Source organism: Oncorhynchus keta, chromosome 13 (assembly GCF_023373465.1).
Source record: "Oncorhynchus keta strain PuntledgeMale-10-30-2019 chromosome 13, Oket_V2, whole genome shotgun sequence".
NCBI classification, from domain to species: domain Eukaryota; kingdom Metazoa; phylum Chordata; class Actinopteri; order Salmoniformes; family Salmonidae; genus Oncorhynchus; species Oncorhynchus keta.
In genome coordinates, this window is record NC_068433.1 from 735,901 (window position 1) to 747,914 (window position 12,014).

Below are 12,014 nucleotides of genomic sequence, written 5' to 3' on the forward strand. Positions count from 1 at the left end.
GGGTTAGGGTTGGGGTTAGGGTTAGGGGTTAGGGTTTGGGTTAGGGTTAGGGTTTGAGTTAGGGTTAGGGTTAGCCAGTGGGAGTGGAGGGACAGGAAGGGATACACCTTTTGTCAAATAGCCTGCTGCGTTAATGTTTTGATTGGGTGGGTAACAGAGTATCCACCCACTGTGATTGGGTGGGTAACAGAGTATCTCCCCACTGTGATTGGGTGGGTAACAGAGTATCCACCCACTGTGATTGGGTGGGTAACAGAGTATCTCCCCACTGTGATTGGGTGGGTAACAGAGTATCTCCCCACTGTGATTGGGTGGGTAACAGACTATCCACCCTCTGGTGGGACAGCTTCTGGTGGGACAGCTTCAGGTGGGACAGCTTCTAGTGGGACAGCTTCTAGTGGGACAGCCTCTGGTGGGACAGCTTCTGGTGGGACAGCTTCTAGTGGGACAGCTTCTAGTGGGACAGCTTCTAGTGGGACAGCTTCTAGTGGGACAGCCTCTGGTGGGACAGCCTCTAGTGGGACAGCTTCTAGTGGGACAGCTTCTGGTGGGACAGCTTCTAGTGGGACAGCTTCTAGTGGGACAGCTTCTAGTGGGACAGCTTCTAGTGGGACAGCCTCTGGTGGGACAGCCTCTAGTGGGACAGCTTCTAGTGGGACAGCTTCTAGTGGGACAGCCTCTGGTGGGACAGCTTCTGGTGGGACAGCTTCTAGTGGGACAGCTTCAGGTCTCTCTCTCTCTCTCTCTCTCTCTCTCTCTCTGTCTCTGTCTCTGTCTCTCTTGTTGAGTTGTGGTCATAATTGTAAGGACATGTCTCTCTCTCTCTGTCTCTCTCTCTGTCTCTCTTTCTGTCTCTTTCTCTGGGACTCTCTCTCTCTCTCTCTCTCTCTCTCTCTCTCTCTCTGTCTCTGTCTCTGTCTCTCTTGTTGAGTTGTGGTCATAATTGTAAGGACATGTCTCTCTCTCTGTCTCTCTCTCTGTCTCTCTTTCTGTCTCTTTCTCTGACAGCTCTCTCTCTCTCTCTCTCTCTCTCTCTCTCTCTCTCTCTCTCTCTCTCTCTCTCTGTCTCTGTCTCTGTCTCTCTCTGTCTCTCTTGTTGAGTGGGTCATAATTGTAAGGACATGTCTCTCTCTCTGTCTCCTCTCTGTCTCTCTTCTGTCTCTCTCTTTCTCTGTCTCTCTTTCTCTGTCTCTTTCTCTGGGTCCCTCTCTCCCTCTCTCTGGGACTCTCTCTCTCTCTCTCTCTCTCTGGGACAGCTCTCTGTGTCTCTCTCTCTCTCTCTCTCTCTCTCTCTCTCTCTCTCTCTCTCTCTCTCTCTCTCTCTCTCTCTCTCTCTCTCTCTCTCTCTCTTGTTGAGTTGTGGTCATAATTGTAAGGACATGTCTCTCTCTCTGTCTCTCTCTCTGTCTCTCTCTCTGTCTCTCTCTCTGTCTCTCTCTCTCTCTCTCTCTCTCTCTCTCTCTCTCTCTCTCTCTCTCTCTCTCTCTCTCTCTCTCTCTCTCTCTCTCTCTCTCTCTCTCTCTCTCTCTCTCTCTGTCTCTGTCTCTCTTGTTGAGTTGTGGTCATAATTGTAAGGACATGTCTCTGTCTCTCTTTCTCTGTCTCTCTTTCTCTGTCTCTTTCTCTGTCCCTCTCTCTCTCTCTCTCTCTCTCTCTCTCTCTCTCTCTCTCTCTCTCTCTCTCTCTCTCTCTCTCTCTCTCTCTCTCTCTCTGTCTCTCTCTCTGTCTCTCTCTCTCTCTCTCTCTCTCTCTCTCTCTCTCTCTCTCTCTGTCTCTCTCTGTCTCTCTCTGTCTCTGTCTCTGTCTCTGTCTCTCTTGTTGAGTTGTGGTCATAATTGTAAGGACATGTCTCTCTCTCTGTCTCTCTCTCTCTCTCTCTCTCTCTCTCTCTCTCTCTCTCTCTCTCTCTCTGTCTCTCTGTCTCTCTCTCTCTCTGTCTCTCTCTCTCTCTGTCTCTCTCTCTCTCTCTCTCTCTCTCTCTCTCTCTCTCTCTGTCTCTGTCTCTCTTGTTGAGTTGTGGTCATAATTGTAAGGACAAGTCTCTCTCTCTGTCTCTCTTTCTGTCTCTCTTTCTGTCTCTTTCTCTGTCTCTCTCTCTCTCTCTCTCTGTCTCTCTCTGTCTCTCTTGTTGAGTTGTGGTCATAATTGTAAGGACATGTCTCTCTCTCTGTCTCTCTCTCTTGTTGAGTTGTGGTCTTTCTCTCTCTCATCTCTCTCTCTCTCTCTCTCTGTCTCTCTCTCTGTCTCTCTCTTCTCTGTCTCTCTTCTCTGTCTCTCTGTCTCTCATAATTGTAAGGACATGTCTCTCTGTCTGTCTCTCTTTCTCTCTCTCTCTCTCTCTCTCTCTGTCTCTCTGTTGTTGAGTCTCCCTGGTCTCCTCTAAGGACATGTCTCTCTCTCTGCTCTCTCTCTCTCTCTCTCTCTCTCTGTCTCTCTCTCTCTCTGTCTCTCTTGTTGAGTTGTGGTCATAATTGTAAGGACATGTCTGTCTCTCTGTCTCCCTCTCCGTCTCTGTCTCTCTCTCTCTCTCTGTCTCTCTGTCTCCCTCTGTCTCTCTGTGTCTCTCTCTGTCTCTCTCTCTCTCTCTCTGTCTCTCTCTCTCCAGTTGAGTTGTGGTCATCATTGTAAGGATCTGTGTCACCCAGGACATTGTGAGGATAAATGTTCCCACAGGGTCAAACTGAAGTGTCCCTGCAAGAGGATTAAAAAGGTATGTTTTTATCTGCCTGTAGCTTTGTGTCTGTAGCTTTGTGTCTGTAGCTTTGTGTCTGTAGCTTTGTGTCTGTAGCTTTGTGTCTGTAGCTTTGTGTCTGTAGCTTTGTGTCTGTAGCTTTGTGTCTGTAGCTTTGTGTCTGTAGCTTTGTGCCTGTAGCTTTGTGCCTGTAGCTTTGTGTCTGTAGCTTTGTGTCTGTAGCTTTGTGTCTGTAGCTTTGTGTCTGTAGCTTTGTGTCTGTAGCTTTGTGTCTGTAGCTTTGTGTCTGTAGCTTTGTGTCTGTAGCTTTGTGTCTGTAGCTTTGTGTCTCTAGCTTTGTGTCTCTAGCTTTGTGCCTGTAGCTTTGTGTCTGTAGCTTTGTGTCTGTGTGTCTGTAGCCCCGTGTCTGTGTGTCTGTAGCCCCGTGTCTGTGTGTCTGTAGCCCCGTGTCTGTGTGTCTGTAGCCCCGTGTCTGTGTGTCTGTAGCCGTCATGATGTAGGAGCTGCTGTGTTATAGAGCCAGACAGGACCAGACTGGTATATGTTATTAATACTGTAGTGTCTATGTCATGATGTAGGAGCTGCTGTGTTATAAAGCCAGACAGGACCAGACTGGTATATGTTATTAATACTGTAGTGTCTATGTCATGATGTAGGAGCTGCTGTGTTATAGATCCAGACAGGACCAGACTGGTATATGTTATTAATACTGTAGTGTCTATGTCATGATGTAGGAGCTGCTGTGTTATAAAGCCAGACAGGACCAGACTGGTATATGTTATTAATACTGTAGTGTCTATGTCATGATGTAGGAGCTGCTGTGTTATAGAGCCAGACAGGACCAGACTGGTATATGTTATTAATACTGTAGTGTCTATGTCATGATGTAGGAGCTGCTGTGTTATAGAGCCAGACAGGACCAGACTGGTATATGTTATTAATACTGTAGTGTCTATGTCATGATGTAGGAGCTGCTGTGTTATAGAGCCAGACAGGACCAGACTGGTATATGTTATTAATACTGTAGTGTCTATGTCATGATGTAGGAGCTGCTGTGTTATAGAGCCAGACAGGACCAGACTGGTATATGTTATTAATACTGTAGTGTCTATGTCATGATGTAGGAGCTGCTGTGTTATAGAGCCAGACAGGACCAGACTGGTATATGTTATTAATACTGTAGTGTCTATGTCATGATGTAGGAGCTGCTGTGTTATAGAGCCAGACAGGACCAGACTGGTATATGTTATTAATACTGTAGTGTCTATGTCATGATGTAGGAGCTGCTGTGTTATAGAGCCAGACAGGACCAGACTGGTATATGTTATTAATACTGTAGTGTCTATGTCATGATGTAGGAGCTGCTGTGTTATAGAGCCAGACAGGACCAGACTGGTATATGTTATTAATACTGTAGTGTCTATGTCATGATGTAGGAGCTGCTGTGTTATAGAGCCAGACAGGACCAGACTGGTATATGTTATTAATACTGTAGTGTCTATGTCATGATGTAGGAGCTGCTGTGTTATAGAGCCAGACAGGACCAGACTGGTATATGTTATTAATACTGTAGTGTCTATGTCATGATGTAGGAGCTGCTGTGTTATAGAGCCAGACAGGACCAGACTGGTATATGTTATTAATACTGTAGTGTCTATGTCATGATGTAGGAGCTGCTGTGTTATAGAGCCAGACAGGACCAGACTGGTATATGTTATTAATACTGTAGTGTCTATGTCATGATGTAGGAGCTGCTGTGTTATAGAGCCAGACAGGACCAGACTGGTATATGTTATTAATACTGTAGTGTCTATGTCATGATGTAGGAGCTGCTGTGTTATAGAGCCAGACAGGACCAGACTGGTATATGTTATTAATACTGTAGTGTCTATGTCATGATGTAGGAGCTGCTGTGTTATAGAGCCAGACAGGACCAGACTGGTATATGTTATTAATACTGTAGTGTCTATGTCATGATGTAGGAGCTGCTGTGTTATAGAGCCAGACAGGACCAGACTGGTATATGTTATTAATACTGTAGTGTCTATGTCATGATGTAGGAGCTGCTGTGTTATAGAGCCAGACAGGACCAGACTGGTATATGTTATTAATAATGTAGTGTCTATGTCATGATGTAGGAGCTGCTGTGTTATAGAGCCAGACAGGACCAGACTGGTATATGTTATTAATACTGTAGTGTCTATGTCATGATGTAGGAGCTGCTGTGTTATAGAGCCAGACAGGACCAGACTGGTATATGTTATTAATACTGTAGTGTCTATGTCATGATGTAGGAGCTGCTGTGTTATAGAGCCAGACAGGACCAGACTGGTATATGTTATTAATACTGTAGTGTCTATGTCATGATGTAGGAGCTGTGTTATGAAGCCAGACAGGACCAGACTGGTATATGTTATTAATACTGTAGTGTCTATGTCATGATGTAGGAGCTGCTGTGTTATAGAGCCAGACAGGACCAGACTGGTATATGTTATTAATACTGTAGTGTCTATGTCATGATGTAGGAGCTGCTGTGTTATAGAGCCAGACAGGACCAGACTGGTATATGTTATTAATACTGTAGTGTCTATGTCATGATGTAGGAGCTGCTGTGTTATAGAGCCAGACAGGACCAGACTGGTATATGTTATTAATACTGTAGTGTCTATGTCATGATGTAGGAGCTGCTGTGTTATAGAGCCAGACAGGACCAGACTGGTATATGTTATTAATACTGTAGTGTCTATGTCATGATGTAGGAGCTGCTGTGTTATAGAGCCAGACAGGACCAGACTGGTATATGTTATTAATACTGTAGTGTCTATGTCATGATGTAGGAGCTGCTGTGTTATAGAGCCAGACAGGACCAGACTGGTATATGTTATTAATACTGTAGTGTCTATGTCATGATGTAGGAGCTGCTGTGTTATAAAGCCAGACAGGACCAGACTGGTATATGTTATTAATACTGTAGTGTCTATGTCATGATGTAGGAGCTGCTGTGTTATGAAGCCAGACAGGACCAGACTGGTATATGTTATTAATACTGTAGTGTCTATGTCATGATGTAGGAGCTGCTGTGTTATGAAGCCAGACAGGACCAGACTGGTATATGTTATTAATACTGTAGTGTCTATGTCATGATGTAGGAGCTGCTGTGTTATAGAGCCAGACAGGACCAGACTGGTATATGTTATTAATACTGTAGTGTCTATGTCATGATGTAGGAGCTGCTGTGTTATAGAGCCAGACAGGACCAGACTGGTATATGTTATTAATACTGTAGTGTCTATGTCATGATGTAGGAGCTGCTGTGTTATAGAGCCAGACAGGACCAGACTGGTATATGTTATTAATACTGTAGTGTCTATGTCATGATGTAGGAGCTGCTGTGTTATAAAGCCAGACAGGACCAGACTGGTATATGTTATTAATACTGTAGTGTCTATGTCATGATGTAGGAGCTGCTGTGTTATAGAGCCAGACAGGACCAGACTGGTATATGTTATTAATACTGTAGTGTCTATGTCATGATGTAGGAGCTGCTGTGTTATAAAGCCAGACAGGACCAGACTGGTATATGTTATTAATACTGTAGTGTCTATGTCATGATGTAGGAGCTGCTGTGTTATAGAGCCAGACAGGACCAGACTGGTATATGTTATTAATACTGTAGTGTCTATGTCATGATGTAGGAGCTGCTGTGTTATAGAGCCAGACAGGACCAGACTGGTATATGTTATTAATACTGTAGTGTCTATGTCATGATGTAGGGGCTGCTGTGTTATGAAGCCAGACAGGACCAGACTGGTATATGTTATTAATACTGTAGTGTCTATGTCATGATGTAGGAGCTGCTGTGTTATAGAGCCAGACAGGACCAGACTGGTATATGTTATTAATACTGTAGTGTCTATGTCATGATGTAGGAGCTGCTGTGTTATAAAGCCAGACAGGACCAGACTGGTATATGTTATTAATACTGTAGTGTCTATGTCATGATGTAGGAGCTGCTGTGTTATAGAGCCAGACAGGACCAGACTGGTATATGTTATTAATACTGTAGTGTCTATGTCATGATGTAGGAGCTGCTGTGTTATAAAGCCAGACAGGACCAGACTGGGGGGTGGACTGTAATGAAGCATGTACAGCCCTACGAAGAAAGGCCAACGAGGTAAACACACACACACACACTTTATAGACACACATGGACACACACACACACACACACACACACACACACACACACACTTTATACACACACACACACTTTAGAGTTACATGGACACACTTTATACACACACTTTATACACACACACTTTATAGTTACACACACACACACACACACACACACACACACACACACACACACACACACACACACACACACACACACTTTATACTCACACACACACACACACACACTTTATACACACACACACACACACACACTTTATACACACACACATATACACACCCACTTTATACACACACACATATACACACACACACACTTTATACACACACACACACACACACACACACACTTTATACACACACACACACACACACATTAATACACACACACATAGATGTATAAGGTGGGACGCCCCAGATCTCCATTCCTCCGGAGCTCTGACAGAACAAGCTAATGCATCTCTGCTGATGTTTTAAAATCAATGGAGCTTCACAACATTATATTCATGGACCCTGCTGGGGGGTGGAGGTATCTAGAGAGTTACATGGACCCTGCTGGGGGGTGGAGGTATCCAGAGAGTTTCATGGACCCTGCTGGGGGGTGGAGGTATCAGAGAGTTACATGGACCCTGCTGGGTGGGTGGAGGTATCCAGAGAGTTACATGGACCCTGCTGGGGGTGGAGGTATCCAGAGAGTTACATGGACCCTGCTGGGTGGGTGGAGGTATCAGAGAGTTACATGGACCCTGCTGGGGGGTGGAGGTATGTCCAGAGAGTTACATGGACCCTGCTGGGTGGGTGGAGGTATCCAGAGAGTTACATGGACCCTGCTGGGTGGGTGGAGGTATCAGAGAGTTACATGGACCCTGCTGGGGGGTGGAGGTATCCAGAGAGTTACATGGACCCTGCTGGGGGGTGGAGGTATCCAGAGAGTTACATGGACCCTGCTGGGGGGTGGAGGTATCCAGAGAGTTACATGGACCCTGCTGGGGGGGTGGAGGTATCCAGAGAGTTACATGGACCCTGCTGGGGGGGTGGAGGTATCCAGAGAGTTACATGGACCCTGCTGGGGGGGTGGAGGTATCCAGAGAGTTACATGGACCCTGCTGGGGGGGTGGAGATATCCAGAGAGTTACATGGACCCTGCTGGGGGGGTGGAGGTATCCAGAGAGTTACATTGACCCTGCTGGGTGGGTGGAGGTATGTAGAGAGTTACATGGACCCTGCTGGGGGGGTGGAGGTATCCAGAGAGTTACATGGACCCTGCTGGGGGGGTGGAGGTATCCAGAGAGTTACATGGACCCTGCTGGGGGGGTGGAGGTATGTAGAGAGTTACATGGACCCTGCTGGGTGGAGGTATCCAGAGAGTTACATGGACCCTGCTGGGGGGGTGGAGGTATCCAGAGAGTTACATGGACCCTGCTGGGGGAGTGGAGGTATCCAGAGAGTTACATGGACCCTGCTGAGTGGGTGGAGGTATCCAGAGAGTTACATGGACCCTGCTGGGTGGGTGGAGGTATCCAGAGAGTTACATGGACCCTGCTGGGGGGGTGGAGGTATGTAGAGAGTTACATGGACCCTGCTGGGTGGGTGGAGGTATCCAGAGAGTTACATGGACCCTGCTGGGTGGGTGGAGGTATCCAGAGAGTTACATGGACCCTGCTGGGTGGAGGTATCCAGAGAGTTACATGGACCCTGCTGGGTGGGTGGAGGTATGTAGAGAGTTACATGGACCCTGCTGGGGGTGGAGGTATGTAGAGAGTTACATGGACCCTGCTGGGTGGAGGTATCCAGAGAGTTACATGGACCCTGCTGGGGGTGGAGGTATCCAGAGAATTACATGGACCCTGGTGGGTGGGTGGAGGTATCCAGAGAGTTACATGGACCCTGCTGGGGGGGTGGAGGTATGTAGAGAGTTACATGGACCCTGCTGGGGGTGGAGGTATCCAGAGAGTTACATGGACCCTGCTGGGTGGGTGGAGGTATCCAGAGAGTTACATGGACCCTGCTGGGGGGGTGGAGGTATCCAGAGAGTTACATGGACCCTGCTGGGGGTGGAGGTATCCAGAGAGTTACATGGACCCTGCTGGGTGGGTGGAGGTATCCAGAGAGTTACATGGACCCTGCTGGGGGGGTGGAGGTATGTAGAGAGTTATATGGACCCTGCTGGGGGGGTGGAGGTATCCAGAGAGTTACATGGACCCTGCTGGGTGGGTGGAGGTATCCAGAGAGTTACATGGACCCTGCTGGGGGGGTGGAGGTATCCAGAGAGTTTCATGGACCCTGCTGGGTGGGTGGAGGTATGTAGAGAGTTTCATGGACCCTGGTTGGTGGGTGGAGGTATCCAGAGAGTTACATGGACCCTGGTGGGGGGGTGGAGGTATCCAGAGAGTTACATGGACCCTGCTGGGGGGTGGAGGTATGTAGAGAGTTTAATGGACCCTGGTTGGTAGGTGGAGGTATCCAGAGAGTTACATGGACCCTGCTGGGTGGGTGGAGGTATCCAGAGAGTTACATGGACCCTGCTGGGTGGGTGGAGGTATCCAGAGAGTTACATGGACCCTGCTGGGTGGGTGGAGGTATCCAGAGAGTTACATGGACCCTGCTGGGTGGGTGGAGGTATCCAGAGAGTTACATGGACCCTGCTGGGGGGGTGGAGGTATCCAGAGAGTTTCATGGACCCTGCTGGGTGGGTGGAGGTATGTAGAGAGTTTCATGGACCCTGGTTGGTGGGTGGAGGTATCCAGAGAGTTACATGGACCCTGGTGGGGGGGTGGAGGTATCCAGAGAGTTACATGGACCCTGCTGGGGGGTGGAGGTATGTAGAGAGTTTCATGGACCCTGGTTGGTAGGTGGAGGTATCCAGAGAGTTACATGGACCCTGCTGGGTGGGTGGAGGTATCCAGAGAGTTACATGGACCCTGCTGGGTGGGTGGAGGTATCCAGAGAGTTACATGGACCCTGCTGGGTGGGTGGAGGTATCCAGAGAGTTACATGGACCCTGCTGGGGGGGTGGAGGTATCCAGAGAGTTACATGGACCCTGCTGGGGGGTGGAGGTATCCAGAGAGTTACATGGACCCTGCTGGGTGGGTGGAGGTATCCAGAGAGTTACATGGACCCTGCTGGGTGGGTGGAGGTATCCAGAGAGTTACATGGACCCTGCTGGGTGGGTGGAGGTATCCAGAGAGTTACATGGACCCTGCTGGGTGGGTGGAGGTATCCAGAGAGTTACATGGACCCTGCTGGGGGGTGGAGGTATCCAGAGAGTTACATGGACCCTGCTGGGGGGGTGGAGGTATCCAGAGAGTTACATGGACCCTGCTGGGGGGGTGGAGGTATCCAGAGAGTTACATGGACCCTGGTGGGTGGAGGTATCCAGAGAGTTACATGGACCCTGCTGGGGGGTGGAGGTATCCAGAGAGTTACATGGACCCTGCTGGGGGGTGGAGGTATCCAGAGAGTTACATGGACCCTGCTGGGGGGTGGAGGTATCCAGAGAGTTACATGGACCCTGCTGGGGGGGGAGTGGAGGTATCCAGAGAGTTACATGGACCCTGCTGGGGGGTGGAGGTATCCAGAGAGTTACATGGACCCTGGTGGGTGGAGGTATCCAGAGTTACATGGACCCTGCTGGGTGGGTGGAGGTATCCAGAGAGTTACATGGACCCTGCTGGGGGGTGGAGGTATCCAGAGAGTTACATGGACCCTGCTGGGGGGTGGAGGTATCCAGAGAGTTACATGGACCCTGCTGGGTGGGTGGAGGTATCCAGAGAGTTACATGGACCCTGCTGGGTGGGTGGAGGTATCCAGAGAGTTACATGGACCCTGCTGGGGGTGGAGGTATCCAGAGAGTTACATGGACCCTGCTGGGGGAGTGGAGGTATCCAGAGAGTTACATGGACCCTGCTGGGGGGTGGAGGTATCCAGAGAGTTACATGGACCCTGCTGGGGGGGTGGAGGTATGTAGAGAGTTATATGGACCCTGCTGGGGGGTGGAGGTATCCAGAGAGTTACATGGACCCTGCTGGGTGGGTGGAGGTATCCAGAGAGTTACATGGACCCTGCTGGGGGGGTGGAGGTATCCAGAGAGTTACATGGACCCTGCTGGGTGGGTGGAGGTATCCAGAGAGTTACATGGACCCTGCTGGGGGGGTGGAGGTATGTAGAGAGTTACATGGACCCTGGTGGGTGGAGGTATCCAGAGAGTTACATGGACCCTGCTGGGGGGGTGGAGGTATCCAGAGAGTTACATGGACCCTGCTGGGGGGGTGGAGGTATCCAGAGAGTTACATGGACCCTGCTGGGGGGGTGGAGGTATCCAGAGAGTTACATGGACCCTCGTGGGTGGGTGACAGGAACATGGTTATGTGTATAATTATGTGTACTCAACATCAGATGATGTCATAATTATGTGTACTCAACATCAGATGATGTCATAATTATGTGTGTAGGTGAAAGAAGCAGAAGAGAATGCAGCCCTAGAGGAAGAGAGGAAGAAACATAGGTGATTTATGTGTACTCAACATCAGATCTGTCATCTATTTACCCATCAGATGATGTCATAATTCTGTCTCTTTACCCCTCTCAGAAAGAGAATCTCTTTTTACAAGAAACTCTCTCTCTCTACCCTCCTCTCTCTCCCTCTCTCTCTCTCTCTCTCTTTACCCCCTCTCTCTCTCTCTCTCTCTTTACCCCCTCTCTCTCTCTCTTTTTACACTCCTCTCTCTCTACCCTCTCTCTCTCTCTCTCGCTCTCTTTACCCTCTCTCTCTCCTCCTTTCTCTTCTCTCTCTCACCCCTCCTTTCTCTCTCTCTTTCTTTACCCTCCTCGCTCTCGCTTTCTCTCTCTTTATACCCTCCTCTCTCTATCTCTCTCTACCCTCCTCTCTCTCTCTCTCCCCTCCTCTCTCTCTCTCTCTCCCCTCCTCTCTCTCTCTCTCTCCCCTCCTCTCTCTCTCTACCCCTCCTCTCGCTCGCTCTCTTTACCCTCCTCTCTCTCTCTCTCTCTCTCTCTCTCTCTCTCTCTCTCTCTACCCTCCTCTCACGCTCTCTCTCTCTCTCTCTCTTTACCCTCATCTCTCTCTCTCTCTCTCTACCCTCATCTCTCTCTCTCTTTACCCTCATC

The 12,014-nt window shown here is 48.8% G+C and overlaps 1 protein-coding gene across 1 annotated transcript; it reads left to right on the top strand.

Moving 5' to 3' along the window:
- Positions 1 to 8,038: 8,038 nt before the first annotated feature.
- Positions 8,039 to 11,321, top strand: LOC127906566 (uncharacterized). Its single transcript, XM_052458828.1, has 3 exons — positions 8,039 to 8,475; positions 9,742 to 9,907; positions 10,929 to 11,321. The coding sequence occupies exons 1-3, from the start codon at positions 8,186 to 8,188 to the stop codon at positions 11,295 to 11,297; spliced, it is 825 nt and encodes a 274-aa protein (XP_052314788.1). The 5' UTR covers positions 8,039 to 8,185; the 3' UTR covers positions 11,298 to 11,321.
- The last annotated feature ends 693 nt before the right edge of the window (positions 11,322 to 12,014 follow it).